General features: G+C 43.5%; 1 protein-coding gene and 1 long non-coding RNA gene across 2 annotated transcripts in view; one reads left to right on the top strand and one right to left on the bottom strand.

Annotated features, from left to right (window-relative positions):
• Positions 1–9,117: 9,117 nt before the first annotated feature.
• LOC120095118 (uncharacterized) lies at positions 9,118–12,957 on the bottom strand. The gene is made up of 2 exons (XR_005490278.2): positions 12,672–12,957; positions 9,118–9,683 (listed from the first exon to the last, which is right to left on the bottom strand). It is a non-coding gene; the product is annotated as an uncharacterized LOC120095118 (long non-coding RNA).
• Positions 12,958–12,979: 22 nt separating this feature from the next.
• Cox10 (cytochrome c oxidase assembly factor heme A:farnesyltransferase COX10) overlaps positions 12,980–27,543 on the top strand; it is a 111,801-nt gene continuing 97,237 nt past the window's right edge. The window contains exons 1-3 of the mRNA NM_001398997.1: positions 12,980–13,106; positions 18,648–18,781; positions 20,227–20,542. Of these exons, the coding sequence (NP_001385926.1) occupies positions 13,064–13,106; positions 18,648–18,781; positions 20,227–20,542 (493 nt within the window). The 5' untranslated portion in view covers positions 12,980–13,063. The remainder of the gene's footprint in view (positions 13,107–18,647; positions 18,782–20,226; positions 20,543–27,543) is intronic.

Below are 27,543 nucleotides of genomic sequence, written 5' to 3'. Positions count from 1 at the left end.
TTTGCAGACATCACTCAGAAAGGCTGCTCAGCCAAAGACCAATCAAATGTGACAGGCAGGCTTGATCCAGGGCAGCACTGCTTGATTGACTTTCCTTTCACCACTCGCTGTTTCACATGAAAACGTAAGGTTTTCTACCTGAGCTCCAGAGGGTTTGGCATTAGGAGTGCCTAATCATTGATTTGGGAAAGTGGTCGTCACTACAAAGAAAATAAGATTAGCCAGGCGTTATAGTGACTCAGATGGGGGGGAATCATATGAACCTCTGCTTTCTATAGATTTGAATTTTCTGTAACAAACAGAAGCGGGTAGGAATTTTCACATCTCATAAAAGCATTGAATAGTACAGATGGTTCAACATTGGCTTAAGGCACTGGCTTCAGTCCCCAACACCACAAAAAGGAACGAGTCAAAATAGCAAAAACAAATGGCTCAGAATCTAACCAGGACTTCAAAAGGTTCTGCCTGATCTGGCTATGTAGACACACATACTCATACAGTCACACACATGACATTCACACAGAGAGAGAGAGAGAGAGAGAGAGAGAGAGAGAGAGAGAGAGAGAGAATAAGAGAGAAGAATGTGAGAGAGAGAGAATAAGAGAGAAGAATGTGAGAGAGAGAGAGAGAGAGAGAGAGAGAGAGAGACTCACATAGATACACACATTCACACAGACACACACAGTCATACGGTTTAAAGCATCTTCTAGCATCAACAACGTAAATGTGGTATTAATCAGTCGTGAAGGCACAAACCAGAAGCTTCGAAGTCTCGGTGTTTCTGGCATATCACATAAGCAAATGTTCCAGTTTCATGTGTGAACCAAAGCACTCAGAACTATTCACTGTCTTGTGTTCCTTTTCATTTATCCAAACCCAGCCAAAGCAAACCAGGGAGCACCGGTGGAAAGAACTGCAAATGTTTGCGAGCGGCAAGCAAATGAGGAGAAAGTCTGAGATTTAGGGAGACTTGAATTATTGTGTGTAGATATAAATAAACATTGTTCCCCGCTCAGGTTCTGTCAACACTCTGGCATGCCACACAAATTCATCCAAAGATAAATGAGCTAGTGTTACTCATACCTGAGAGCCCTGAAGCCTCCTGAAGGGCACACGCTGTACTCTGCTGAGCTTGTTTGCCGAAGTCAACCCTTGGAATACAAAGCCACCACAAAGTATGCAGCCAGCTCTGAAATCTGAGTGTTCAGCAGGCAACCACAGGGCAAAGCAACCATTCTCTCCTGTCGAGCCACACTTCATGTCTCGGCACTGAATATCCCTAGAGTACCATGGCTTCAGTCTCCACTCTGTCTGTTTTTCAATCAAGTAAGACATGCTTTATTGCACAGCATTTGTAAAAAATTAACCGAAGTAGAAAGGTAAATGTGTATTAATTCTAACAACTATTTTGAGTCTGACTGTACGCTTTTAGACATTTTAAGTTATATACTCTTCAATACTAAGATAGGACCAGGTTGAAAGGACCTTAGTTCAAATCCAGCCTGTGGACTTTTAGTTCCTGTAAGCATTCTTCTCAGGAGTCACAGTGTGCACACCTGGGATTATGTCATTTATTCAGTCAATATGTGCTATTGGTCATTCACCAAGGATTATTGTTATGTTCAAGAAATTTTCAGGTTGGGCCCTTCAAACTGAACTTGCGTAAATATCTTATAGGTGAGCATTTTTCTAATGCCCTCAGTATGAATGTTTAGAAGTAGGGTGCACAGATACGAACTTTTGGAGGCCTTCCATACAAATTGCCTCCAGGAGATAATGTATGTAATTTTCTCTCAGCCCAACCCCACTCACCAGCAGTTGCTGTCTTTCTTGTCATCCTTTCCAGGTCAAAGGGCAGATGATGTGCCATCTTATTTGAATATATAACTCTTCTAGTTGATACCCTTTACCTGTAATCCTGGCACTCAGGAGACCGAGGCAGGAAATCAGTACAAGTTTGAGGACAGCTTGGGCTACAGGTTGAATTGTAGGCCACCTTAGGCTCCAAGAGATTCTGTTGTAAAAGGAAAACTAGTATTAACCTCTGTCTTTGTCTCTCTGCTCTCTCCCTGTCTGTCTCATGCAGCTACACACCTGCCTGTGTTCAATGTTTAACACTTGTTTAGTTTCGTAAGCACTGAACCTAACAATATATTCTTTGGTTCTGGCTTTGCATTCTTTTCAGTGATCTTGTTACCCAGACTTGGGCAAACACCAGCAGACTCTTGATATATTTATCAATATAAATATACTATCAACATTTTGTAACACATCTCTTTACCCCAGTTCATTTTTGTTAGTAAATTCCTCCCTTGGGACGGGGGAGTTACAAGATCTACTCCTCCTCATAAGGTCCCAACAACAAACCAAAGTAGGATTACAAGCAGAGCCCCTCCTGGGAGAGCCATGAGTTTATTGGGCTAACTTTTAGAGCATGGGTGAGAAGTTAATGGCCACGGCATGAGTGACCCCATAGCAACTGCACTGGAAGTCTGAGCCCAGCAAGGATGCTGAAGGCTTCTCCAGCTGCATAAATGGAGTCTCTCACACCCACCCCAGTTAACCTCTGAACGCTCTAGCTCCTCTCAAAGACCTCAAGGTCCCGTGCAATTAGGGTAGTGATGCACACAAATGGACGGAAGCAGTGGCTGGGTACCCTGGTGAGGGTCCAGTGATCCTCCCATCCACTCCATTCCTGAGGCAATTTCAATAGTGCACAGACCCAGCTCTACAGCAGGCAGAACAATCAGCTGATGAAAATGGCTGCTGTTTGCTGTGTTGGTGTAGGGGATAAGATACGGTGTCATACAACAACTTTGCAGTTTCTCTTGGCTATTTCTTACTTATTTTACACAAAACTCTTTAGAATCATTTTATCGGTATCCGAGATTACAAATTTTATTGGACAAATTAACAGGGTTCCATTTTTACCGCACTAATACAGAAATACAGTCTGGAGGTCATAAAAATACTGTCTAGTCTAGTACTCATTTGTATTTACAACGTTATTTGGACCTTGGCAATCCTAGTAGGATGATCTGATTAGTTTAAACTCAGCTGGGGGCCAAAAGCTAGTTGCAAGTTTTCATCTAAAAGAATCAAGGAATTGTCAAGATTTTTAAATTAAATGTCTGTAATGGATTCCCTGTATACAAAAAGGGCTTAAAATATTTCACATAGTTATTGGTGAAAAAAAAATCAGTAATACCAATAGTGACTGAACTGCTGTATGGTACAGAGAAATAAGTAATGTGCTGGGTATAACAGATTTTACACATCACTTTTCCAATTGCTCTCTGTTGTGCCTCCATTAAAAGATGAGCTAGTTGAAGCACAGAAGGGTAGATAAAAATCTCAGCAGGGTACAGACCTCAGACACCAAGGAGCAGAGTTCTGTTTGATTTACTTTAATATTCCACATACCAGAGAATGTGAACGTTTATAGGGTGAGGACTCTGTGGCTGTGCCCAACTATTTCTATCCCTGATTGTGGTTCTAAGGCACAGGGCTTCAAGCCAATGCTTCAGGCCAAAATCAAGCAAGTCCACAAAGTTCTTAGGTGTGTGTGTGTGTGTGTATGTGTGTATGTGTGTGTATGTGTGTATGTGTGTGTATGTGTGTATGTGTGTGTGCATGCACACATATACACACATGTATATATATGTGTGTGTACGTACACACATGTATATATATGTACATACACACATGTATATACTGTACATACACACACATATATATATACATATATATATATAAAATTATTTTAGTTATGTGTTTATCACGTGTGTGCAGGTACCTGAAGAAGCCAGAGAGGGCATCAGGGCTGAGTTATAGGCGATTGGGAGGCACCTGACTTGGGTGCTGAGGAACTGAACTCCAGTTCCCAATGCTTGGTTTTAAGGCAGCTTTACAGTAGCCCTGCCTTTCTCCAGTGAGAGAAACTCCTCCCCGGTGAAAGCTTCTTAGCCTCTTCACACTCAACTAACTCCAACTCTGGCTGTCCTGGCTCCTGACTCTTTCGTACTGAGATTTGAGAACGGGGTACTTCTTGATTATGCACACTGGCCTTTCTTCCTTCTCCAAGGGTACATCTCGCCCCGCACATGCCTCGGATCACGGACTGATGGGCCAGTCTCTTGATGTATTCTTATCTATACCAAAGTTGTAGAAATTCTTAGCAAATAGAGTCAAATGAACACGAGCCAGTTTAAGATGTAGATGCACACTTTCAGAGAATTTGGGAGAACGAATTAAATGCCCAAATCATTTTAAACATGGGGGTCCCTTCACAATAGTCCCATGAATATTTGAAAAACATGAATTGGAAACCCAGATGTTGGCTGAGGGAAGAAGTTAGCATCTCTCGACCCCCACCACCCTCTTTATGTGGAAGGGAGTAGTAACCGAGAGATTTATTTTCCCACTGAAACTTTCCTTAGAAAATGGAAACGATTACAGTTAGTTTTGAATATTATTTTTCCTGCAGTGGCATAAATCTCAGAGTGCTCGCCAGTGCTCATTTTCAGTTTCTGTCCTGAGTTCCCCACACTTCCTGGATTTCAAACCCCCATTCATGGATGAGATCTTATCTACAGGGGGAAAAAACGTTCTTTATTTTTCCGGGGCACATAGATATTAAATAAAGATATTTTTCATAAAACTAAATTATTCAATGTAAATAGCTATCAGGTTATATCCCTGGAATAATTTTTCACATTAAGATGATTTGTCTTTTACAAAACGACTACAGTGTTAGATGATAGTTTGACTTAATTTAAACACCCTTACAACGTTAAAAGTTGGCAACCCTGTGTTGGTTTTAAATTTATTTTTGAAATGTTTTCTGTTCGAAATAACCCCAAACCCACTGAACCACCAGAATGTATCTTCAAATAGTTTTTCAATTAGTTGGAATCATTGGCAAGGTCCTGCATTTCTGAGAATGCCTGCCTGTCCTGACGATAGACAAATCGTTGGCTGTAGTGATCTTAGGTCATAACTCCCCCCTCAAGACCCTGGGGAGTCATTTGGCATGGAACTATTGGAAAGGAAATGCCTGAAGCCAACCCAAAGTTTTATTGTCTTACAAATTTTTACCCAATACTCGTTCTCCCTCCCGCTGCATTTACATGTCTCGCTTTCTGAAGACTTTGTACACAGCCCTCCCAAGCACATGCTACTGAGAAAATGTCTGGCCTCTCTGAAGTCTGGGTTCAGTTTCCAGGCCTTACCATCCACAGCATCCCTGTGCAGAATTACAGGCCGATGGGTGTCTTTCCACATGTTCGGTTTCTAATGTGATATTAATTGGAAACAGGGTCATGCAGATAAAATCAAATTGAGGTTGTTGACGATGGAGTGTAAATCAACTTGACAGGTGATTTTTCGAGAAGTTACCTTTAAAGCTGGGCATGGTGGTGCATGCCTGTAATCCCAGCACTAAGGAGGGTGAGGCAGAAGAACTAAATTCCAGGGCAACCTGCGGTACACCGTGACACTCTGTGTACTAGCCACTTTGCCATTGCTGTGATAAAACACCAGGCCTGAAAGCAACTTGAAGAAGAGCTTACTTTAGTTTACAGTTCCGGAAGAACTCAGCCTATCAAGCCACACAAAGATCTGACATGCAAACTAGGAGATGGCATGTTCGTTCACACACAGGAAGCAGAGAAACGGAGCAAGCAAGAAGTGGAATGCCTGTCCCCATGGATACATCTTCCAGACAGGCTGTACATCCTAAAGGTTCCAGGCCCTTCCCAAACAGTGCCTCAAACTGGGGACCGAATGCTCAGACACGTGAGCCTATGGGGGATATTTCCCATGCAGACCATCATACTCTAGTTGAGAAATGCAAAACAACAGAAAGGGTAAAATTGATCACAGAGGCCGCCATATGGAGACACGAAGAGGAAAGATGACTGTATTTAGGAGGGGTCTGAGATTGGGGTTCTGCTGCAAACAATGCCTTGGGACTTCCAGGAGACCATGATCTCCTATTAAGCTATTAAAGGGCACGGCCTGCTGGCATTTGTCATCTCCACAGTGGGGAGACAATACACATCTGCTGCTTTAAGTTGCCCGGTCTATGGTGTTTATGAAACCAAGGACGATCTCCCAAACACTCTCAGCTCTAGTTCCTAGATGTAGGCAGCCTAAACGGTTGTTGAGATGATGTGTAAGCATGGCGAATCGTATCAAATAACAAGTTATTTTGCTATCCTCACTCTCGCCAGCACCAACTACATCAGCGCACCTTTTCTCAACTGGGGTGGTTTGTCTCGGTAATGTGCCCTGTAGGCTCAGGTATTTGAACACGTGGTCTCCAGTTGGTAGTGCTGTGTGGGGAGGTTATGGGACCTTTAGTTAGGTAGAGCTTGCTGGAGGAGGTGTGTCACTGAGGTCAGGCTTTGAGGACTTATAGCTTGACCTGACTTCCTGCTCCACTTCCTGTGTATGGTTGAGACAAGCTGTTTCAACTTCCCGTGCTTGCAAACACATCTTGCCTTCCCCCACCATGACTGACTCTGTCCCTCTGGGACTCTTTTGACAGCTGGGCTAGAAGTCATTCATGTTGAGTTTTTCAAAGAATCTGGCTGCTTTCTGTCCCATTCTAAGGACGTGAGCGAGGTTAACTTTAAAGGTAATGGGCTCGTTTCTTTGACAGAGAAAACATCAAGACAGCTTCATGTTATGTGCTGGAAACGAGGCTGTGATGATGACAATTAGCTCCATTAAAGAGATGCCCTTTGGTTTGCATTGGAAAGACATGAAATCTTCACTCAGGGCAAGATAGGACACCCGTAAGCTTGTAAAAGACAGCCAGCGAGGTTTCCTGCTCCTACAGAAGTTGCAGCAATTGTGACCCGAGGAGGTGAAGGTCCATCCAAGATTGGCACCTGAACCTGGCAGTGTTCGGTTTTGAAAACAAGAAAGATAGAGGATTGAGGGGGTCATGGATTCTTCCTCTGGAGATTTAGAGAGCCACCGAGTGCAGGCAAGTGTGGCAGGCTGAGTTTCCAACAAGCCCCTGGAAGACCACTGGGTGAAGCTGTAAGGGCGAAAACTGAGGTACAGTAACATCTATATTTTGGGGATGTCAGAGCCATGAGACATTGAGCAAGGGGAGCTGCATACAAGGAATAGAACCAGAAGGATGAGCAAAGCTTGAGGAGCAGAGTCATCCAAGGCTCTTGAAACTGAAGACCTGGATACTGGACAGGGAGCTACAGGATTTGTTATTTGCCTTGTCAGGTGTTGGTCTTGCTTTGGTCCAATCTTTTATTCTGTGCCACTGTACGTCAAAAATATGTAATTCACTTTTTCCCCTTACTAGGGAGTCACAGAGAAGAGATTGCCTTGAGGCTCAAAAGAACTTGGGACTTTTCAACAGTGTTGAGACTGTCATGACTGGGAACTTACAAAGTTAGTTACATGCGTTTTGTATCGTGAGAAGGCCATAGCTTAGAAGACCAATGTTGTTTGAATGAAAAATGTTCCCCACAGGCTTTGAATACTTGGTCCCAAGTTAGTGATGTCATTTGGGGAGATATGAAACCTTTAGAAGGTAGAGTCCTACTGACCATGGAGTTATTTTTGAGAGCTTATAACCTCACCATATTTCTTACTCTTTGCTTCTTCTGTCCAGCTGGATTAGCTCTCAATATTCTACTCCTGCTGCCTTGCACTCTGTCCTTCTGAAACCAAAAGGTAAATGAACTCCTCCTTAGGTTGCTTTCTGTAATGGTATTTTATCATAGCAACAGAAACATAACTAGCACAATGAGCTCTTATTTTCATATATGGTTTATGTGACTTGCAGAAAACTGCAATAATTTTTGAAGCTGAATTGCCAGGTCCACCATCAAAGCTTTTGTTTTAAGAGCTCTTAGGTAGAAACTGGGTATTCTTATGAAGGTCCAGATGTTGGCTAGGTACTAACAGTGTAAATTAAAGTCATGGACCCTGGTATTAGCATCCTGTCCTATACATGGACAAACCTGAGTCAAATGAAATTGAGTGCAAGTCAGAAAATTTAAAATTCAAGCAAAATTTTAAGGCTGAACTTCAATGACTGGTTTGATGAAATAAAAGAATTCTGGAATAGAATGAAGAAAATAAAATCTAGATCCCAGGGACTGTATAACACAGATCATTGTAGTAGAACTGGAAACATGTGCACTGGTATCAGAAAGGCTTAAATTCTAGTTGTGGCACTTTTCAGAATGTGAATGTGGAAAAATGGGTGACTCGTCTGAAATGTCAATACAGCGTATCTTGAGAAAAAGTTCTTGAGAGAAAGCAGTAAGACTATCATGAGCAGCACTGGTGGATGCTAAAGGATAATGCTTTGCAAATATGTGATGTATTGTCCTAATAACAGAAGCCTGACAAGCTCAACTCAACTCCTGCAGTGAACTCATGGGAGGAGGAGTGGACCAACTCCTGAAAGTTGTCCTCTAATCCTCATACTCATACCATGGCTCACATGAGGAAGTACACGCACACACACACACACACACAGACACACAGACACATACACACACACGCACATGCACACACACAGACACACACACACAAAATTAAAAATAATAAAATAAATTTTGTTTGTTGTTGGTCTAAAGGTTAAAGGTATAAATGCAGAAAAAAAAAGAGGCTCATGGACAAGAAGTAACTGGTTCCAGAAAATATATAAGGAGGTTGGCACATTCTTAGTCATTTATTAAAGATTGTTGTCCTGGAAGTCACCTAACTGGGATTCTGCTTGCTAAATTATCTTCCCCACATTTTGTACTTCAGACTTGTATAGTATACAGATGGTTCACTTATGCGAACACATAACCATTTCCCCATAGCTAAAAAAAAAAAAAAAAAAAAAAAAAACCAAACCAACAATAACAACCAAAAAACCCTAGTCTTTAACAGGGTTCTTAAGGTTATGATTTTTCTCAAACATAGGATTTTTTTTTCCTATGCTTAGAACATTTTACCATCACTAGGCTCCGATATGGTGAAAAGGACCAAACAAGGAGAGGAATGCCTTCCTGCTGTGGTAAACCAGCTATTCTGACATCATCAAAGCAGATGTGTGCACAGTAAACAAGAAACACAAAACAAAGCTGTACAAAATGGCCTTTTATTATTAGTGTTACTTAAAGCATTACAGGTTGATTTTATATTAGAAATGGTTAACACCTCAACCTGATGGAGCACACCTGCACTCCTACTACTCAGAAGGCTCAGGCAGGAGAAACACCAGTTTAAAGACAGTCGTAGGCACTGAGGTTGTCTGGGAAAAAAAAGTACAGACTCAAACTCCACTGTTTGACTTTTCACTGGGCATGGCATCTTTTGTGGAGAGCTGCCACAATCTCAGTTGTCTCTGTCTCGTGTATCTTCAGCAAGCTTTAATGCACGCTGCTCAGCCCCCTAGGCCATCCACTGAATACATCACCCAGGATACAAGAAACTGGGGTTTATTTATTCCTCCGGCTTGTTATAGCTTCAGGATGGCTGTTTCAGCTCCAAGGATTTTCATTCCCAACCCTGCTTCCTGAAAATAAAACAGGCAAGGCAGAAAGAGTACCTCCCTTCCATGTTCAGTAAACAAACAAAAGTTCTCCAGAACGTCACCAGCAGACTCCTCTTTCTCTTCTCCTATCTGGGCCATCCTACTTTCCAAAAGTCTGAAAAACAGAGTGACAGGTGAGGGTGGATGAAATTATGCCATACCATTGGTATTGGGAATTCTGCTTCCCTTGACACAATCAGGGTCTATTGATTACAAAGGTGGCAAAGAAAGCTCACCCAGTGCATTTCCTGCCACTCTGCCATTCTAAATAACTGTAATCTTCCCTCTTAGTGTCCCAAGAGTCAAGGACGGAGCTGAGCCCTGGGAAGGAAGCAAGGAAAAGGGTGCATGCAGACTATAACTGAGGTGCCTATCTGGAATGAATTCAGAGGATGATCCTACCCTGATGTGATCAGTCACCTTGGAGGAACAAGGAGGAACTCTGGCCAGCTGAACTGGGTGGTCAAGTTCCCATGAGGCTGTAAATTCCAATCACTTAAGAGTAGAATATCTACTCTTAAGACTTCCCATCAGTAATCTACAAAGCGGCTATGTAGAACTGTACCTAGAGCTGGGGATGGGCCAGCCACTTTGTTGCAGTTGTCCTGCATGGCTCTGCCCACGAGGGCTACAGTGTAGCAAGAGTGGTGCAAGGAGAAGGGACTAGTTTCTCTTCCTTCCCTTTTCCAATCTGCCTGTTCTTCCTGGAAGCGCCTTTTAAAGATGTTACTCTTTAGCAGTAGCTGAGTCCTCTTGCAGTTTTTTTCATCATTCAAAGAATCAGCTTGGGGCTGGAAGCAGACTTAGGAGTGCTTGCCTCACTTAAACACTCATTAGCAAGGAACAAAGGAACCACTCCAACTCATGTCCATTCATATACGTGTCTTTTATTGTAAGTCTCTTTGCAGAAGGGAGGTATGCTTATGCCAGGGAATACTGAGCAGAGGCTGGGGAACACGTTACTAGTGAGAAGCTGGCATGATGCATAATGAAAACTGAGGGAGTTTATAGTGGTTTGAAAAAAACAAAAAGCCCCACATAGGACCATAGGGAATAGCAATGTCAGGAGGTATGGCCTTGTTGAAGGAAGTGTGTCACTGAGGGGTGAACTTTGAGGTCTCAGATGCTCAAACCAAGCCCAGAAGGGCAGTCTCTTCCTGCTGCCTTCACATGCAGATGTAGAGCTCTCAGTTCTCTAGTACCATGTCTGCCTGAGTGCCATTATGCTTCCTACCATGATGATATGAACTAAACCTTTGACTATAAGCCACCCTCAATTAAGTGCTTTCCTTTGTAAGAGTTGCTGTGGTTGGTACTTCTTCACAGCAATTGAAATCCTAACTAAGACAGAGATGGATAGTCTTTAGCATATTTCTTTTTAAAAAAATACTTATCATCATAATATATTCATGTATGAATGAAATATATGAAAGCAATGATGTGTAGCTATCTTCAAAAAGATTTTACATCTAAAAAATGGTATCAACTGTCTACACTAAAGTTTTAAATATATTGAGAGTTGTACAACTACCATTACAATCAATTTAGGGATATTTTCATTTTCTCTCTATCTAAATGAGCCCTGTACCCATCAGCAACATTCCTCTTTTCTCTCTACCCCTTCTACTAGCACTAGGAAATTACTTACATACTGCCTCTCTTTAATGTTTTTTTTTTTTTTTTTTTTGGTTCTTTTTTTCGGAGCTGGGGACCGAACCCAGGGCCTTGCGCTTCCTAGGTAAGCGCTCTACCACTGAGCTAAATCCCCAGCCCCTTTAATGTTTTTAAGAATTCTGGAATTTTCAGATACATGGGAACTATCAAATACTTGGCCTTTTGTGATTGACTTCTTCATTTTAATATTGTTTTCATGGTTGTTGTATGTATTTACACTTCATTTTCATTTCATGGCAAATAGACTACTATGTGGACATATTTATCACAGAATATGTACAATTGGTTGATGAGCACTCAAGTTATATCCACTTTGGGCTACTACGATGTTATAAGTGAATGAATGTTGTCATTTGTCTTGGGTATATTCCTGGGAAAGGCACAGCTGGGCCATGAGGTAGCACTGTGTTTAACTTATTGAGGTACACCTAAACTGCTTTTCCAAAGTGGCTACAATATTTTACATTCCCATAAGCAATGTATCAGGATTCCTTTCTTTACTAATTTTCCAACTCCTACTATTGATTAGTTTTATTTATAGCCATCTTACAAGTATACAGTCCTATCACTTTTTGGTTTTATAACATAAATTTTAAGAGACAAATATAAAGGGACAGGAAGCATTGCTGTACAACCTACTGTTTGAATCACTCAATCTCTCTTGCCCTTGGGTTCCATATCTTGTAACCATCCTGGTAGGCATCTGAGGCCTAGTTTGTAAAGGACTAATTTATAATGATCAGCTTTCCAGAAACGGTGGGTTTAATTAATCAAGATGGCTGCAAAGCAGAAGGCCTGATTCATCTAAGCAACACTCACTGTTGGTGTGACTAGATCCCAAACTGTGCTTTTCATTTGTGTATTTACGGCTTGTACTTCGTGATATTTCACTTAACTTAACACAACATGTTTCAAGCCCTTGCAAAACGGTGGATTGAACAAAGTTGTTAACTTTTCAGTTATTCATCAGAAATTCATCCTCTTCTTCCTCAGTTTAACATTTATTTGATGGGGACACCCATTATCCTAGGTCCGCAGTGATGAATTGTGACGGGTCTCAGAGAATCAATCCCATTCTCTGCTCTGTCTTCCTGGTAAACTTTAAAGATCTCAGTTTCTTCTACTTAGCAGCAAGTTGGCTCTTAAAAGCCTTTCTTTAGCCTACTTCACAGAAATGTTAATCTCATTCCATAGTTAACCTCATTTCTACCTTATCCCTCTCAAGATGATTCTTACAGTGACCAGTTCTTACTGCAGAGATACAGTGCATGCTCCTACACAATCCGAGAGTCTCCTGTCTCAGTGCCCCAAGATTAGCACCTAGGGTAAACCACAGAGATCTCACCTTGTTGCCGAAAGCAAGCACAAACTGCCCTTGTAAGACAGATTTCGCTCTTTTAAGGAGTTCTTTCGCGTTTCTTTTACTTACCAAACTCCACCAGAAGCCAACAGGCTGTGCAAGAACAAGCCTGGTTGACAATTGTGGAGGCATTCAATTCTCTCAAGCTCACGGGACTGCCAGACCGGTCCCGTGCCCTAACCCCGCCACGACACTCTTTCCGCCCGCGCGCTCCGGCGATTTGTCCCTCCGGAGCATCGCGTTTACCTAATCTAGAAGTGGAGCATTTGAGGGGAAGGCGAAGGCTCCACCGTCGGATCTGTATAAGCTCCGGTTGTCTAGCTTTCAGAGACCACAGGGAGGCGGAAGTGATGAGAGGAAGTCCCGCCTCAGTCAGAGGGCGGGCTAACAAGATGGCGGCGCCCAGGAGCCGGTGAGGTGAGAGGACGCTGGGGTCCTGGGGACTGCTGCACCAGTGCGTTATGGCCGCGTCCCCGCACACTATTTCCTCGCGCCTCCTCACAGGTACTGTACCTAATCGGGAACGATTGTGGGAGAATTCTTTTCTTTCTACCACGCGCGGGACCGTGTTTCCGGCTGCCTGCAACCTTGGAAGCCCTTGGCTTGTCACTTAGCAGGGAGGTGACCTTTGGGGTAACCTGAAGGGACGAGGCCAAGAACTGTGGACCAGCTGTGCACTATAGGCCAGGTGGCCCCTAACTTTTGGTGTCTCGTGCTCTTTGGAGTCTCAGACAGTGCAAGTTGGAGGGCAGAGTAAACCATGGGGCTCCACAAGCCTGGCATGTGAGAGCTGCGGTTTCTAGCCACTGCCTTTTAATGACAAGAGGCACACCTGTCCCCATTAACCATGATGATGATAACTGCAGATTGAACTTCATTGAGACAGCGCTGTACCATTAGTACGGCTCCTTCCATCAGAAGAACTTTTGACAGATATACGTTTCTCACAAACTCTTGGACCAGTCTTATATTTTACCTTTTCAGAGAAGCCAACCTTAGCACCCCATCTATAATAGAAGCCTTTATCCTTCTTTCCTTATATTACACTAGCTTATCATGGTTAACACATGCTATAATTGTTCACACACGCAATACAAATGTACAACGATTTAGTATGTTTTTCCCAATCAGGTATACACTTTGTGAAGGTAGAGATTGTCCGTCTGTCTAGTTCACCACTGTATCCCTCATGTCCAGAACAATGCCTATGCATGTTGATGATGCTCAGTCATTTGGGAATGAATGAGATTGTACTGGTAGAAATATTAAAGAGGAGGTTGGTTTTGCGGTTTTGTTGGTATCCATGGATGATGGCAAGGTGGTCCATAGTACAGACAAGACAGAAGTCAAGGTGTACCTTCTCACATCCCAGAACTATTGTGTAGGCCTTCCTGTCACATACACACTGCCCACAGTGTCTGGCTGACTGGCATGACCACGGTGCTTCTGTGAAGCTCTTTTTTCTCCCATGCTTTTGTGTGATCTCAGTGCAGATCATTTGACTTTTCCTTAATGAAATATCAATGTGTCTATAATGAGGTAACTGAGCTAGATGATTTCAGAGGTAACTTCTGGCTCATAAAGTAGGGTAGCAAGTAGAAGAGTGGGTAGAAGAGACAAGGTTGGGCAGTACTTGGTAACTGTTGGAGTTGGGTGTGAGTAATGGAGACTCCTTGGACACCTCTGTTTATATATCATTTTCTATAATAAAAAGTTTTGGGAATTTTTCTTGTGTGTGGGGTGGTGGTGGTGGTGAGTCTTTTTAGTCACTTCTTTGTTACTTTCTGTAATCCCTGACTGTGAGTATTCCTTGATGCTGACCTGTGGTACTCATTTTTAGAGGGTTCATCTCTTCTTAGTGCTTGACTATTCCCTCTGTGCAGAAGCTTCTTCTTTATATACGTTTTCCTCAGATCAGCCTTTCTTTCTACCCTTCTGTTTTGTATTTCTTATAGGACAATTCTATTTTGATTCTTGAGTGTCATAGTGCTAGGAGATAGGTTGCACATGGCCCTCCTGTTCCAGGATCAGTCTCTGGAGTGGTAGAATAGAGGAAACTAATAGCTACTTTTCTGAAATTGAGCATATCTTCAGAAAAATCTGCTCATATATAAATCTATGAAAGATCCCGCTCAGAAGTTTGGTGGGAAGAGTTGGCAGAGAAGGAACATTAGGGTTGTTAAGTAACTAGCAGTTACTTCTGAGTTGCCTCATAAAAGTTCAAGTTCTCATTTCCATTAAATATGGTTCATGAACTTTAAGTCTCCTTAGTTGATTTACAAAGCCCTACAGTTGCACTCCAGTGTTAATGATGAATAGAGGTGTTCTGATTATCTCTTCAGGTTTTAATGTATCTGTTGTAAGCTCTGGGTATCTTAAAGTGTGCATGTATTTACCTAGGCCTGAAATAGTTTTCATTTTCTAGGTACTTGTTCATGGACACTTGGCACACTTTAAATAAACCAACTATTGCCACCATTGACAAATACAGTTTCCAAGCTCTGTCCCTCCCCACCCCTCACCCCTCACCCCTCACCCCCACCCCTCACTCCTCACCCCTCACCCCTCACCCCTCACAGTGGTGAAGTTACTGCGATTCTGTAAAATTTCAGCTTGGCCCATCTAATCTAGAAAGAATTTCCAGGGTGGTTCCAAGGCAAACATATATCCATTCACTTGAAAATAAGTGTCATAATTGTGATTTGAGGATATGACTTTAGTGCCATTGGCTTACCTCTACTTTAAGATAATGAATGGCCTTCTATTTCCGAGGGCAGAACTTGTTCTCACAGCTCAGGAAGTCTACTTGGGCTAGTCAGTTACCAAACAGCATTTCACTTTAGTATATGGCAAATGTCCAGGAGCTGTCATAGCAGAGTTGACTAAAGGAGAAACTCTGCCATCAGAAAACTAAACACTATGATGATGGTGTCTTAAGAAATCTTTCCTTGGGGAGACAGAAACAATGTCTACTCTTTCATTATGAAGTCCTAATCAAAAACCAAAGTATGGTTCCACCAAAGTTCAACCTAGGGAACCATTGTTTTTATTCGGTTGCCTATAGAACATGGGTGAGGGGGTTACTGGCAGGGGTAGGAGGGGATCTTAAAGCAGCTGCACTTGCAAGTGTGGACCCAATGTGAATGATGGCTTCCCCACAGTCACAAGCTGGAACCTTTCCCAGCCTTATTACTCTAGTATCTCTAAGCCCTCAGGCCACATGCAGTTAAGGCAGAATTGCAAGCAAATGATTGTGAGGAGTGGCTGGAATCTTAGGTGAGAGTCCAACTCCTCCCCACCCCTTCTATGAGGGAATGTCAGCAGCTATCAAGCTGGGTCTTGATGGGCTCTTGCAAGCAGGCATTGCCAGTCTGATAAAGATGGAGGCTGTTTTATTCAGAGCACTGCATTCTATAACAGATGGGAACAGTTTGCATTTGGAAGACATCAGCTGTAGAGATCCACAGCCAAATATTAGGCAGAGGCTGGGGAAGCCCATGGGCGAGGAGGAGGAAGGATTGTTGGAGCCAGAGAGGTCAAAGGACACCATAAGAACATGACCCACAGAATCAACTAACCAGGGCTCAGGGATTCATAGAACTGACAGTCAGGGAGCTGCATGGGTCTTACTGAGGTCCTCATGTTATGGTTGTATAGATCGGTGTTCTTACGGGATTCCTAACAGTGGAAGTGGAGGCTGCCTCTGACTGTTCTTGAGACTCTTTTTCTTCTACTGTGTTGTTTTGCCTTAATATGAGGGGATAGTTGGTCTTATTGTAACCTGTTATGCTATGTTTGGTTGATAACCCTTGGGAGGCCTACCCTTTTTTTTTTTTTTCTGAAGAGAAATGGAGAAGGAATGGATCTGGGAGGGAGGGGAGGTTGGGGTGAGAGGCTGGAAGGGGAAAGTAGTCGTGGTGTAACATATGAGAGAAGAATAAAAGAAGTGCTGTCATGAAACACGATATAACAGGATAGTGGAAAGAGATTGGAAATTTGATAGGTAGAGAATAGATTGCATACAAGGGAACAGTGTAAATAAAGTTGCTTCAGTTATGTGTAGTCTGCCTAGCTGTAAGATCATGAAGCAGCATTGCTGTGATAAAGTAGACATCGATGTTTGCGTGAGTAATATATGTCGGGTATGCTGGTCTGACTACAGGCACAGACATTTGAACATTCAGTCCCAAGATGGTAGTATTGTTCAGGGAAGTTTAAGGGGTGCAATCTGTGAACCATGGGTTGGAAAAGAAAGGAGATGCATGAAGGCAGGGTGACTGTCTTCACTCTGACTGCCATTACTCTGCTCCAGTGTGAGATCATTCAGTAGGAGTAGAAAGATAAGAAGGACATGTCAGAGTTGAGTGGACTTATTGATGCATTAGGTGAGAAAGGAAGAGTTCAAGATGCTCCCGAAGCCTGCAGTGAAGGCTAGGGATGCATGTGAGGAAGACATGGCTTTAGAGACATAAGGCTATCCACTCGCATGGAGACACCAAAAGCAATCAGATACAGGCACAATGTGGCTTCAGAGATGAGTTAAAGATTAATAACTAACCATTTTTTTAGGGACAAGTTTGTCTTGGTTACTTTTCTCTTGCTGTGAAGAGACACCATGACCAAGGTAACTTACAAAAGAAAGAATTTACTGTGTGACTCAAGATTCTAGAGGGTAAGAATCCATGACAATCATGTGTGTGTGTGTGTGTGTGTGTGTGTGTGAGAGAGAGAGAGAGAGAGAGAGAGAGAGAGAGAGAGAGAGAGAGAGCGCACTAATTGGGAATGGCATGAACATTTGAAACCTCAAAGCCCATCCCTATTAACACTTCCTCCAACAAGGCCACGCCTTTGAATTCGTCTCAAACTGTTCCACAAATTGGGGCCCAGGCACTCAAATCTATGAGCCATTCTCATTCAAATCACCACAGTATTGTTTAGATAAACTGACAGATAATTATATCTTTTATGTATGGAGACCTGAGTATCCATTCACCTCAAATAGGGCATTAGGTGCCTGAACAAGAAACTAGTCCACCCACGTCTAACTTGGTACCAGTGAGTTCATTTGGATATTTACAGGAGTACCAGTGAGGGGTTACCTACAGGAGTGGGGGAGGAGTGGGCATCACTGGAAAGGCCACCCCAGTATGGGGAATGGATAGCTCAGGAAAGCTGCATCCCTCCAGTTCCTGCACCTGCAGGAGCTCCACACAGGAGTCTGCTCTTACCTTGCAACTGTTACTGCTTGTCTAACTCCATGGAGGGACCTTTGCAATCCTAAAGCTTTCTAAGCTTACTGAACCCTGGAAGTTTGTCAGCTTCTTGAGTATTACAAACCTTCCTCTAGGAGGGGATACTTAAATCCAGTTCAGATACCTACACAATACATAGAAAATTGAAGCACATTGGGAAATGGAAAAGCAGAAAAGAGCACAGAGAAACTAGATTGTGGAAGCCACAAGAGAAGATACTTTAAAAAAGATCAGGTGGAGACCTAGGGGGTAACTGCAGTATATATTGTCACACACTGATTTGAGAGGTTTAGTAAAGTGATTAAAATCCGAATTTGAAGCAACAGAAGAAGGTTATTCCTAACTAGGTTGACCATCGTATTTTACTGAAAAGTTATTTCCCCTTGTAGTTGTCTTAACTACATAATCACAACCGAAATGTAAACCTTCATCTCAGTTTACTGGCATTTAGTAAGAAAAGATGCATGCCACTGTTTCTACTTTTTAAAGTGAACTCACTGCATTGTATTTTCTTCTTAGAAACATGTACTGTATGGTAGTCTCCACTCTCCACTGAATTGTAATAAGCATAATGATGTGAAAGTGACGTTCCCCAGTCCTCCTGAAGACTGTCTCTGATCTAAGCCTAAGGCTGACGGGTGGCACTATTCCCAGGTTGGAAGCAGAGGTGATTTGGAGGCCAGCCTCACACAGAGCAGCAGTCTGCTTGGCTTTGCCTCCAGGTGGATGTGGGCACTGTAAATGAGCAGCTGTCATTTCTACATGTCTTCCTTTCCTTGTCTCTCTGTTTCAGGCTCAGTAGGACGAAGTGTCTGGTATTTAGAGAGAAGAGCTATACAGGGATTGCCACACAGGGTCACACGTCTGTTCAGGAATGTCACTAATCAGTGGGTCACGGTTCAGCACTTGAGCTTCCTCAAGCGCATGGTAAGTAGAAGCCATCCCAGTTGCCTTCTGCCTCTGCTTTTCTCTGGGGTAGGGGTTGCAAAGATTCTGGTTAGAAGAAAAGTTTTAGGAAGTACTGTTTGAAAGGGGGCTTTTATTTAATGTTCTCTTAAGTTTATCCAAAACTTTAATCTCTTGTTTTGATTATTTTTAACTGAAACCAGAATAATTCTGGCATTTGAGGTTAAATACACAATCTTGAATTTATTGATTAAGTTTGGCGAAAGATTGAAAACTTATGGCATATTTCGACCAGGCTAAAATTAGGAAAAGCTGAACTTGTACGATGCATCTTTTATACATTCTTTGAAGTTCTATAAATACGTCAGAAATACAGAAGTAGTTGTTTAACAGTGTGACCCCTTTATTTTCTTAGACCATCTGTGTATTTGAAAAGTCTTTAAAATTATTTCTGAGGGACTGAGGAATGGCTCAGTCAGTAAAGCGCTTGCATTGCCACCATGAAGATCTGTGTTCGATCCTCAGAACCAACATAAAGAGCTAGGCATGGAACTAGTGAGCACTCGTCATGTCAGCTCCGAAGAGGCAAAGTTAGGGCCCCTGGGCTCACTAGCCAGCACCTCAGCTTATTTAATGTGATTGTCTCAAAATAAGATGTATGTCTCCTGAGGAGAGACACTCAAGGCTGACTTGTGACTGTGTTTGTACCCTCTCTACATGTGATCATGCATGCGCGCACACACACACACACACACACACACACACACACACACACACACACACACATCCAAATCACTCTAGTTCTTACCGGCCTGTATACATGCTGACACACCATGATCTTGGGGCAGCACAATGACACAGTCTATAGGAAAAGCCAGAGAATGATAATAGAGTTAGAAATTCACAGGACTAACGTGGGCGGCTCCCAAATTCATAGTCTAATGTTCTATTTGGAAGCATCTCACCCTTTCATTTAAAACACCCACTTTAACTTAAAATTTAAAGAATGTAAAATCTTACTAAAATTCAGTTTTGCCAATTTTAGAATTTTAATGTTCTCATTTATAAATAAAAGAGTTATTAATAATGAGTTGTCTTTAAATACCGTTGGAAAGATTAACTGAGGTGTATATGATATAAGAAATAAGGAGTCTCATAATGTCACTAGTAATTACCAGTTTTGCTAGTCAGTGAGTGACAGACAAAACTGACAATAACTCAACAACTAGTGTCCTTGCCACATCCCGCCGTCCCATATGGCTCTACAAATTTAAAACCATAGACCAGGAATTAACTTGGCCTTTCTTCTTTCAGTGCTGCTGTCTGTGTCGCACACACTGTTGGTGCTTGCTGTGCTAGCCAATCGTGATGTAAGAAGCTTTTCCAAGTCATAAAAATGTGACTGGTGGAAGACATTGACCAGCATCCTCATTTTAGTAACGTGTCCTATTCGTCTGTCTGTCTAGTATGTCACACAGCTGCACAGGGGCCTTAACCAGCGAGTCAAACCAAAACCAGCGCCGCCGGCTTCTCCTCTTCTTGAGCACACATCTTCAGGGCAGGCTAGAGCAGAAGTGGATGAGCTGCCACCTTTCCCAGCACCCAGTCTGCCTCTGTCCCAGAAGCCAAATGAGTTGATGGAGCTGGAGGCGACCTCCATAGTGGACCATTCCCTCGACACAGCCAAAGAGCAAAAGGAAGAAAGGCAGTGGAAAGAGATGAAGCTTCACACCGATGATCTGCCTGGCATTTTGGCCCGGCTGTCCAAGATCAAACTCACAGGTACCTGGCTTTCAGTACGGTTTTTATTTCTACTGAGCTGTATTTACTACGTCCCTTAAACTTTGAAACTCAAGATTTTTCTTCCTTTTCCTTAGGGTCACACTCAGATATTCTGAATTTTGCTTATACAAGATAGTGGATTGCCTTACATGGTAACCTTTCTGCCAAAATTAGTCTCACAAGAATTAAAGTGGACGTTTGCTCTGCCTACTTTCCAGTGTTTACTATGTTTGTACCCACTGTGCTTTTAAAAAGCTGCACTGCACTGCAAAGTGTGGGCCCAGGATGGTCATGGGGACTTTAGCCACTCTGTTCTGTTCCCTTGGGGCCTCTGGGGTTATCCTATATGTGCAAAACTAGATTACTCCAGGAATGTTTGGAAGTGTTTCCCTTCTGATTCCAGTGTATTAGATCTGATTTTATTGCATCCAGCTACAGTGTTGTCTATTGTATGGGCTGTCCCGGGAGTCATCGGATAGCTAGAGTTGTACACAATTCTCACAGCCACTGTTCAGGTTACCCAACAGACTGAAGGCGTGCACCTCTTGAATGAAAACAAAGGGTCAGAATGTGATAAGCTGTGGTCAGGTTAAACCAGATGCTCTCTGAAGACAGAAAGTGGTAGATAGAGTCTCATCAGATGGACAGCAGTGAGGGCTCAGAGCAGAGAGAAGGATGAGAGAAAGAATAACTTCATTGTCTGTAGAGGTACAGATCCTCAAAATCCAGGGTGAAGGGTGGGAACCAGACAACTTCTTTTCTCAGTGACTTAAAGTTACTTAAAATTCTCTTTTTGGTGGAAGTGGGGTAGAGTGTTAAAGGAACATAGTGAGTGTAATGGAGTCTGGCGAGAGTTCTGTGGTATAACAGGATATATAACTCTGTGTGGGGATATGTCTGCGTGCCTCATTCCCACTGAGCAAGAGCCTACCATACCTCTAAAGCATGACTTTGTGGTCTTCACAGGAAGTCTGGGTGTCATGTTGTTGACATGTCACCTAAGAAGTGGGACCTCTCAGGAGGTCAGCCTCAGAAGTGGCCCCTGTCAACAGCAGGGTCTTCTTTGTATAGTGTCATTTGACACGTGCAGGCTGCAGATTGGTCCACTTCTCTTATCATCCATTCTCTGTCAGGAATAGTAGCAGCATTCTCTCCTCAGCTGAGAAGCAAGTCTCTTTCAACCCTGGTCAGGAGTCTGAGTGTTACTGAGAGAACCGTTTGCAGTTTGTCTAAATATGCTTTTCCCTCTGCAAGTGCTATTCCAACTCAGGCTGCAAATATCCAGGGTCTATGCTTTTTGGGATTTATTTATTTTTAGTTTTATGTGTATAGGTGTTTTGCCTGCATGTATGTCTACATGCCATGTGCATCTGTGGTGTCCACAAGCTAGAAGAGGGCATCAAACCGCCTGGAACTGGAGTTACAGACGTTATGAGCAGCCTTGTGGGTGAACTGTGGTCCTCTGGTAAAGCCAATACTCTGAACCACTAAAGCCATCTTACCAGCATCCATCCATCCATCCATCCATCCATCCATCCATCCATCCATCCATCCATCCGCAGCTCCTTTTTGTCCCTTTGTCCCCGCCACAGTTCATGTCACTCAGAGCTGCCAGCTACTTTCCCCAGATGCCACTTCCAGTCAGTTTTTCTAAACTACACAAGAGAACTTTGTGTCCCCACATTACTTTCTGCCCCGACTCTGTCTGCTTCTAAGTCAGTGTACTGTAGTGACAGCCAGTCCTCACATCTCAGCTTACCTGTCCCATGCTATCAGGGCCTGATCTGCCCATCTCACTTCTAGTCAGATCCTCTAGGCCTCTCCAGGAAGCCTGCAATCGGTTCCAGTCTTGAGATCCTAGATGGGACATGTACTCACCAGTGTGGTTTTAGGCAGTTTTTCTTCTCCCTATTGAGACCCACATCTGGAATGGAGGAAATACAGCATGTCATTGAGAATTTTATTTGTGATGTATTAACACCGCCCAACAGTGTTCCTTATAAATGGGAGGTATAGAAAGTGAGTTTGTGGATAGTTACCAGTAAATATTTACGCATCTTCTTACTGTGTATTTCTGGGGGAATTGTTTCTATCCATGCAGATTGTAAACGTGAGTGAAGGTTAGGTAGGCAGGGAGATGAGAGACGGGAAGCAGCAGCAGATGCCTGAACAGAGGCCAAGAACATTGCTGCATCCTGGCATGGGGTCCATAGGGGAGGTGCTAGGGGCGCTAGTGTTGTCCTGTGGACACTTACTCTATTGAAGAACTGCACTGTTGAACCACAGTTGTAACAAGTTCTGAAGGTTTCTTAGAGAAAGTGATCACTTTGTGATTTGTTTCTGTTTTAAGTGTCTGGGTTCCCACCAGGTTACCGAGGGCTAAGTCAAGCCCAGACTTCAGTGCCAAGCTATGCATCTTCAGCCAAGAGTGCTTGCCTTATAGCCCAGAAGAGCAGGTTTGTGAACTTGGACCGTGTTCACTTGCCTGTCACCCCCAGCTGCACCCTCCCATGTTTCCTTCTCTTTCCCTCAGTACTTCCATTCATCTTCTGTCTATTTTTATGTTGATCTCATGAGAGAAAACATGTGGCATTTGACTTTCTTAGTCTGCCTTGTTACGGTGACCACGATCTCTGCTTCCATCCATTTTTCTACAGACAACATGATTTCATACTTCTTCACGTCTGGTGTATACGGAGCATGTTTTCTTTACTTGGTTTTCCATTGGTGGATACCTAGGCTGATGTGACTTGGCTGCTGTGACCGGAGCTACAGTAAGCAGGATCCATAGGTAGCACTAGTGTATGCTGACGTGGAGTCCCTGTGTCCTTTGGTTACATATTTGAGAGACGTACAGCTGGATCATGGTAGTTTGTGCGCAGTATAGGAGAGAGAGAGAGAGAGAGAGAGAGAGAGAGACACACAGAGAGAGAGAGAGAGAGAGAGACAGAGAGACAGAGAGAGAGAGAGAGATGGGGGGAGGGAGGGAGAACATCTTGTGGCATAGTCTTCACTTTTTTGGTCTGCCATCACTTACCTGACTAACCTAAGGGGCACCTTGAGACCTTGAGGGCGATTTCAGCAGTTTCTAGTTTGATTTGTCTCTTTGCAACAGTATACCATTATGTAGCCCATGTCAACTGAAAGCTTGCTGCATAGCCCAGGCGGACTGTAATCCTTCTCCTCCCTTCCCCTCCTGCTAGGATTATAGGAGTGAGTCACAAAGTCTGCATGTCTAGTTCTCTGCACTTAAGACTTGGATTCAGTGACTAACTTCTGTGAATATCTGTCCTTCCACACTTCCATACCTCTTGCTGTCTTGCGTAGACTGTAATGACAGGCTTCAGACATTTTAAGTTTTGATAAGTAAACTTGTCCCTAGAAAGTCAATGCAGTGTGCAGACCATACCTATATATGTGTAATTTACTGAGTTTTGCTAGTTTGATCCCTGAAAAAGATTTTTGTGTTAGTTTGCCCTGCATAGACCTTCTGGACCTCTTTCTCAAGTTTTGAATATTTTCTCCAGTTTGCTTCTTACATCCTCGGTTGCTGTTTTATTTTTCCTTTTGCACGTACACATGTATATGTGGTACACGTGTGGAGGCCAGAGGTGGACATTGGATGTCTTCCTCAGATACTCTCCACTTTACTATTCGGGGCAGGGTCTCACTGAACTTGAAGCTCACTGATGTGGTTAAGCGGGCTGGCTAGTGAGCCACATTGATCCTGCTGTCTCCACCTTCCCTCAGGGGCTTTTTATGTGGGAGCTGGAGATTTGAACTCAAATCCCAGCAAATACTTTACTAACTGAGCTACTCTCCAGCCCCAGTTTTCTTTTTAAAAGCAAATCTCACACAATAGCCCCAACTGGCGTGAGTGCATGAAAATCCTGCATCGGTCTCCCAGTTTCCAGGGTTGCAGGCATGTGCTACTGTGTACCGATTCTCAGTCTCAGTCTTGACCTTTTGAAGTTAGACTAGGTGTGTTGTATTATGAGATGGCCATGAGCCCATGGGGCAGGAATGTTACAATTTGGATGTGAAATGATTCCTATAAGTCCGTTGTCTCCATCCTTTGTTCCAAGCCAGTGGCACCACTTGGAGGTTATGGGACCTTTGGGAAGTGGGGCCTTGCTGACAAAAGGGGCTTTCTATGAGTGGGCTCCATGGGTTACAGCCTGGCCCTGCTCTAGCTGGAATCTTCTCTGCTTCCTGATTGGCCCCAGGAAATAATTGAGCTGCCTTCTGGCCCCTGAACCATTCCCGCCACCCTAAACACGGCCCGCCTGTGCAGCCTCAAAACTGAGCTAAACTGAAACTGAATAAAAGAGCTCTTCTACCCAGAAGTGCTTTAGCCAGATCTTGTCCCTGTGACCTTAGCAAAGCAGCCCTTCTGCCCACAAGTGCTATATACCCAGGATTCTGCCACTGGAACCCGAGCAAAGTAGCCCTTCCTCCTGTCTGGACAATTGCGAAGAGCAGCATCACCTTACCATGAGGCGTGCTCGTGCAAGTGTTTCTGTTCCATGCTTCAGCTTTGTATCTGTGACACCTCACTGTTTTATTTTGCCCCACTCACCTTTCCCGTCAGTGAATTTAGACCTGTATGATTAGGAAGGGCTGACTGCCACATGGCATAAAGGCCTAGTTCAAGGTTTTTGTGATGTGCTTGTGTGTTTGTTCAGTCTGTAAGGTTTTTGCCTTCTGTCATGTTATCTGTTTCACTAGAAATGGAATTTAGGCACATGGCTCAGTGTCCTGCTGAGCCAGACTCTTCTGTATCCTTAAGGAAGGTTTTATTGGTGCCCAGTCACATCTTCAGTCTTATAGCTTTCGAGGTTGAAGCAGGCTGATTTCTGAGTAGAAGGTCAGCCAGGGCTATGCTTTTTTTCCTAAGGGGGAAAAAAAAAAGAAAGAAAGGAATATATGAATTTAATTTTGGCAAATTCTTTGGGCAAGGCACTTCAAAGATCTGAAGTCAGACAGAATTGTGTTCTGGAGTGCTAGGGGTCTTCAGATGGAGTTATCAGGGAGTCACAGTCAAGAACAGGCTTTGGGGCATGCTAGGTCGATGGAGTAGAGCAGAGGGCCCAGGGCAGAGTTCCTTAGTCAGTTCTTCTAGACCCTACGGAGGTCTGTAAGGCGCCAGCAAGCAAGCAGATGGTCAGAAGACGGGAAAACAAGAAGGGGCTCGGTCACGAGCAGAAGTGCAGACCCTTTCCACCAGGAAGGACTGAGACCACACTGCAGATGCAGGAGGACAGCTCAGAAGCCTGGCTGGAACCAGTCAGGAAGTGCCCACTGCCTGGTGAGTCAGGAAGCGACGAGCCGAGTTCCTTCTAAATGCTTACAGGACCTGCTTTGAATCTACTTCATTTTAGAAACTTCATGCCATGAGTATTTCATTAGTAACAAATAAAGGGTGACTAATTTAAGGTCAGATTTTTTTTTTTTTGCTACAACTTTCCTATATTCTGGCTATTGTACTGTTTTTCCTTTTATGTGGTTTATGTGGTTGTGTATCTGAGTTGGCATTCCAGATAGGGCAGGGTTTAATATGTAAAACGTGATGTCTGAACTCTTAAGCAGGTGGTAATCATTTAATATCTTAATTATTCGTCAGCGTGTATGGATGCAGTGGCTCCCAAGTGTCAGAGGGGCCAGGGGCACTGATGGCACACTTGGTAAACTGGTCATTTCTTGCCTTGTGCTGGAAATTCAGCTACCCTGGGTCCAGGACATGACCCGGAGGGCTTCATGGTGTTACATCCTTCTTGTTACCTTTACAGTCAGTAACCCAGGGGAGGCAGGATCAGTCATCAGCTCAGTCCCAGCCCCGTTGGTGTGGCTGGTGCTGGAGAGAGCTTGATCATTGAGAGCCAGAGCTGCCGGATAGGACAGTTGGCCACAGGAGAGGCAGCTGGGCAGAGCCTGGACCACACAAGAGAGCCATGCAAAAGCAAGATGTTCTAAGGAAAGGGGGCTACCACCTCACCTACAGCCATGGATGGAAGAGAGCTGGGGTCATGATTTCCCTCAGATGATTTTATTCATCCCATGTGACTAATTGAATTAAAGCCATTTCCTTCTGCTTATTCCATTTAAAGAGGTAGCACCCTGTAGTGACCCTTAGCCCTCTCACCTGACTGACCTTGTGCTTCCCCCTTTAGTCTGTCACTTGAGTTCACACAGTCTGGAGTCAGCAGGGGTATTTCTTTAAGGAGATCCCTAATATATGTAAATTGAATCCTCTCGGACTCGTAACATCATAGAAAATTCATTTCTAGCTAATGGCAGCTGAGGTACGAATTTTTGAGAGTCAGCAGTCACGTTATAGAATGACTCTGTGCTTCCTCTGTTTAAAGCTATACTGTGCCAAGGAAGGGCCATCCACTGATCAGATTATATTCCCTTTGTAGGAAGGCAGGCTAGCTGCAGCCTGAATCCTTGACACCTCTATTCAGAAATGGGCCAAACCTGTAAGGCTGAGTTCACAAAGGAGTAATAGGCCTTGCTTGAGCCCCCTGCCAGCTGAACTATTTACAATATGTTTTTGCAGTTTATTGCAGGGTGTTCCACACCGGGGTGAGGAAATTTTATTTGGATTAGGATCATAAGAGGCTGTAGTAACTAAACTGAGCTTAGACTGAATATTGGTTAATAAAAAGCAGGACTTTTCCTGACGAACATCTGTGCTGAAAAGTTATATTTCCGAAGGCCGGCATACTAAATGGGTTGTTTATTGGAACCAATAGTTGAAGCTATTGCTGGAGATGATGGAGACCACAGTGAGTATACCTTCCCCACAGCTCTGAGCGCTGCTTTTTACTCAGAGAAAAGTAGAACCAGGGTGCTGTGCTTTTCAGATTGCTCTGTGTGGCGTACCACGGTTTGTGGTGGTTGCGGGACCAGGCAGCCCCCAGGCTCCCTGGTGATGCTGTTCTATTGCAGAGTCAGAGCAAGCAATCTCTGAGGCTGACATTTTGAACAGTGGGTAGCAA

The sequence above is a fragment of the Rattus norvegicus genome, chromosome 10, assembly GCF_036323735.1.
Source record: "Rattus norvegicus strain BN/NHsdMcwi chromosome 10, GRCr8, whole genome shotgun sequence".
NCBI lineage: Eukaryota > Metazoa > Chordata > Mammalia > Rodentia > Muridae > Rattus > Rattus norvegicus.
The sequence above is the reverse complement of the archived record's forward strand: the minus strand, read 5'-3'. Positions and strand labels throughout refer to the sequence as shown.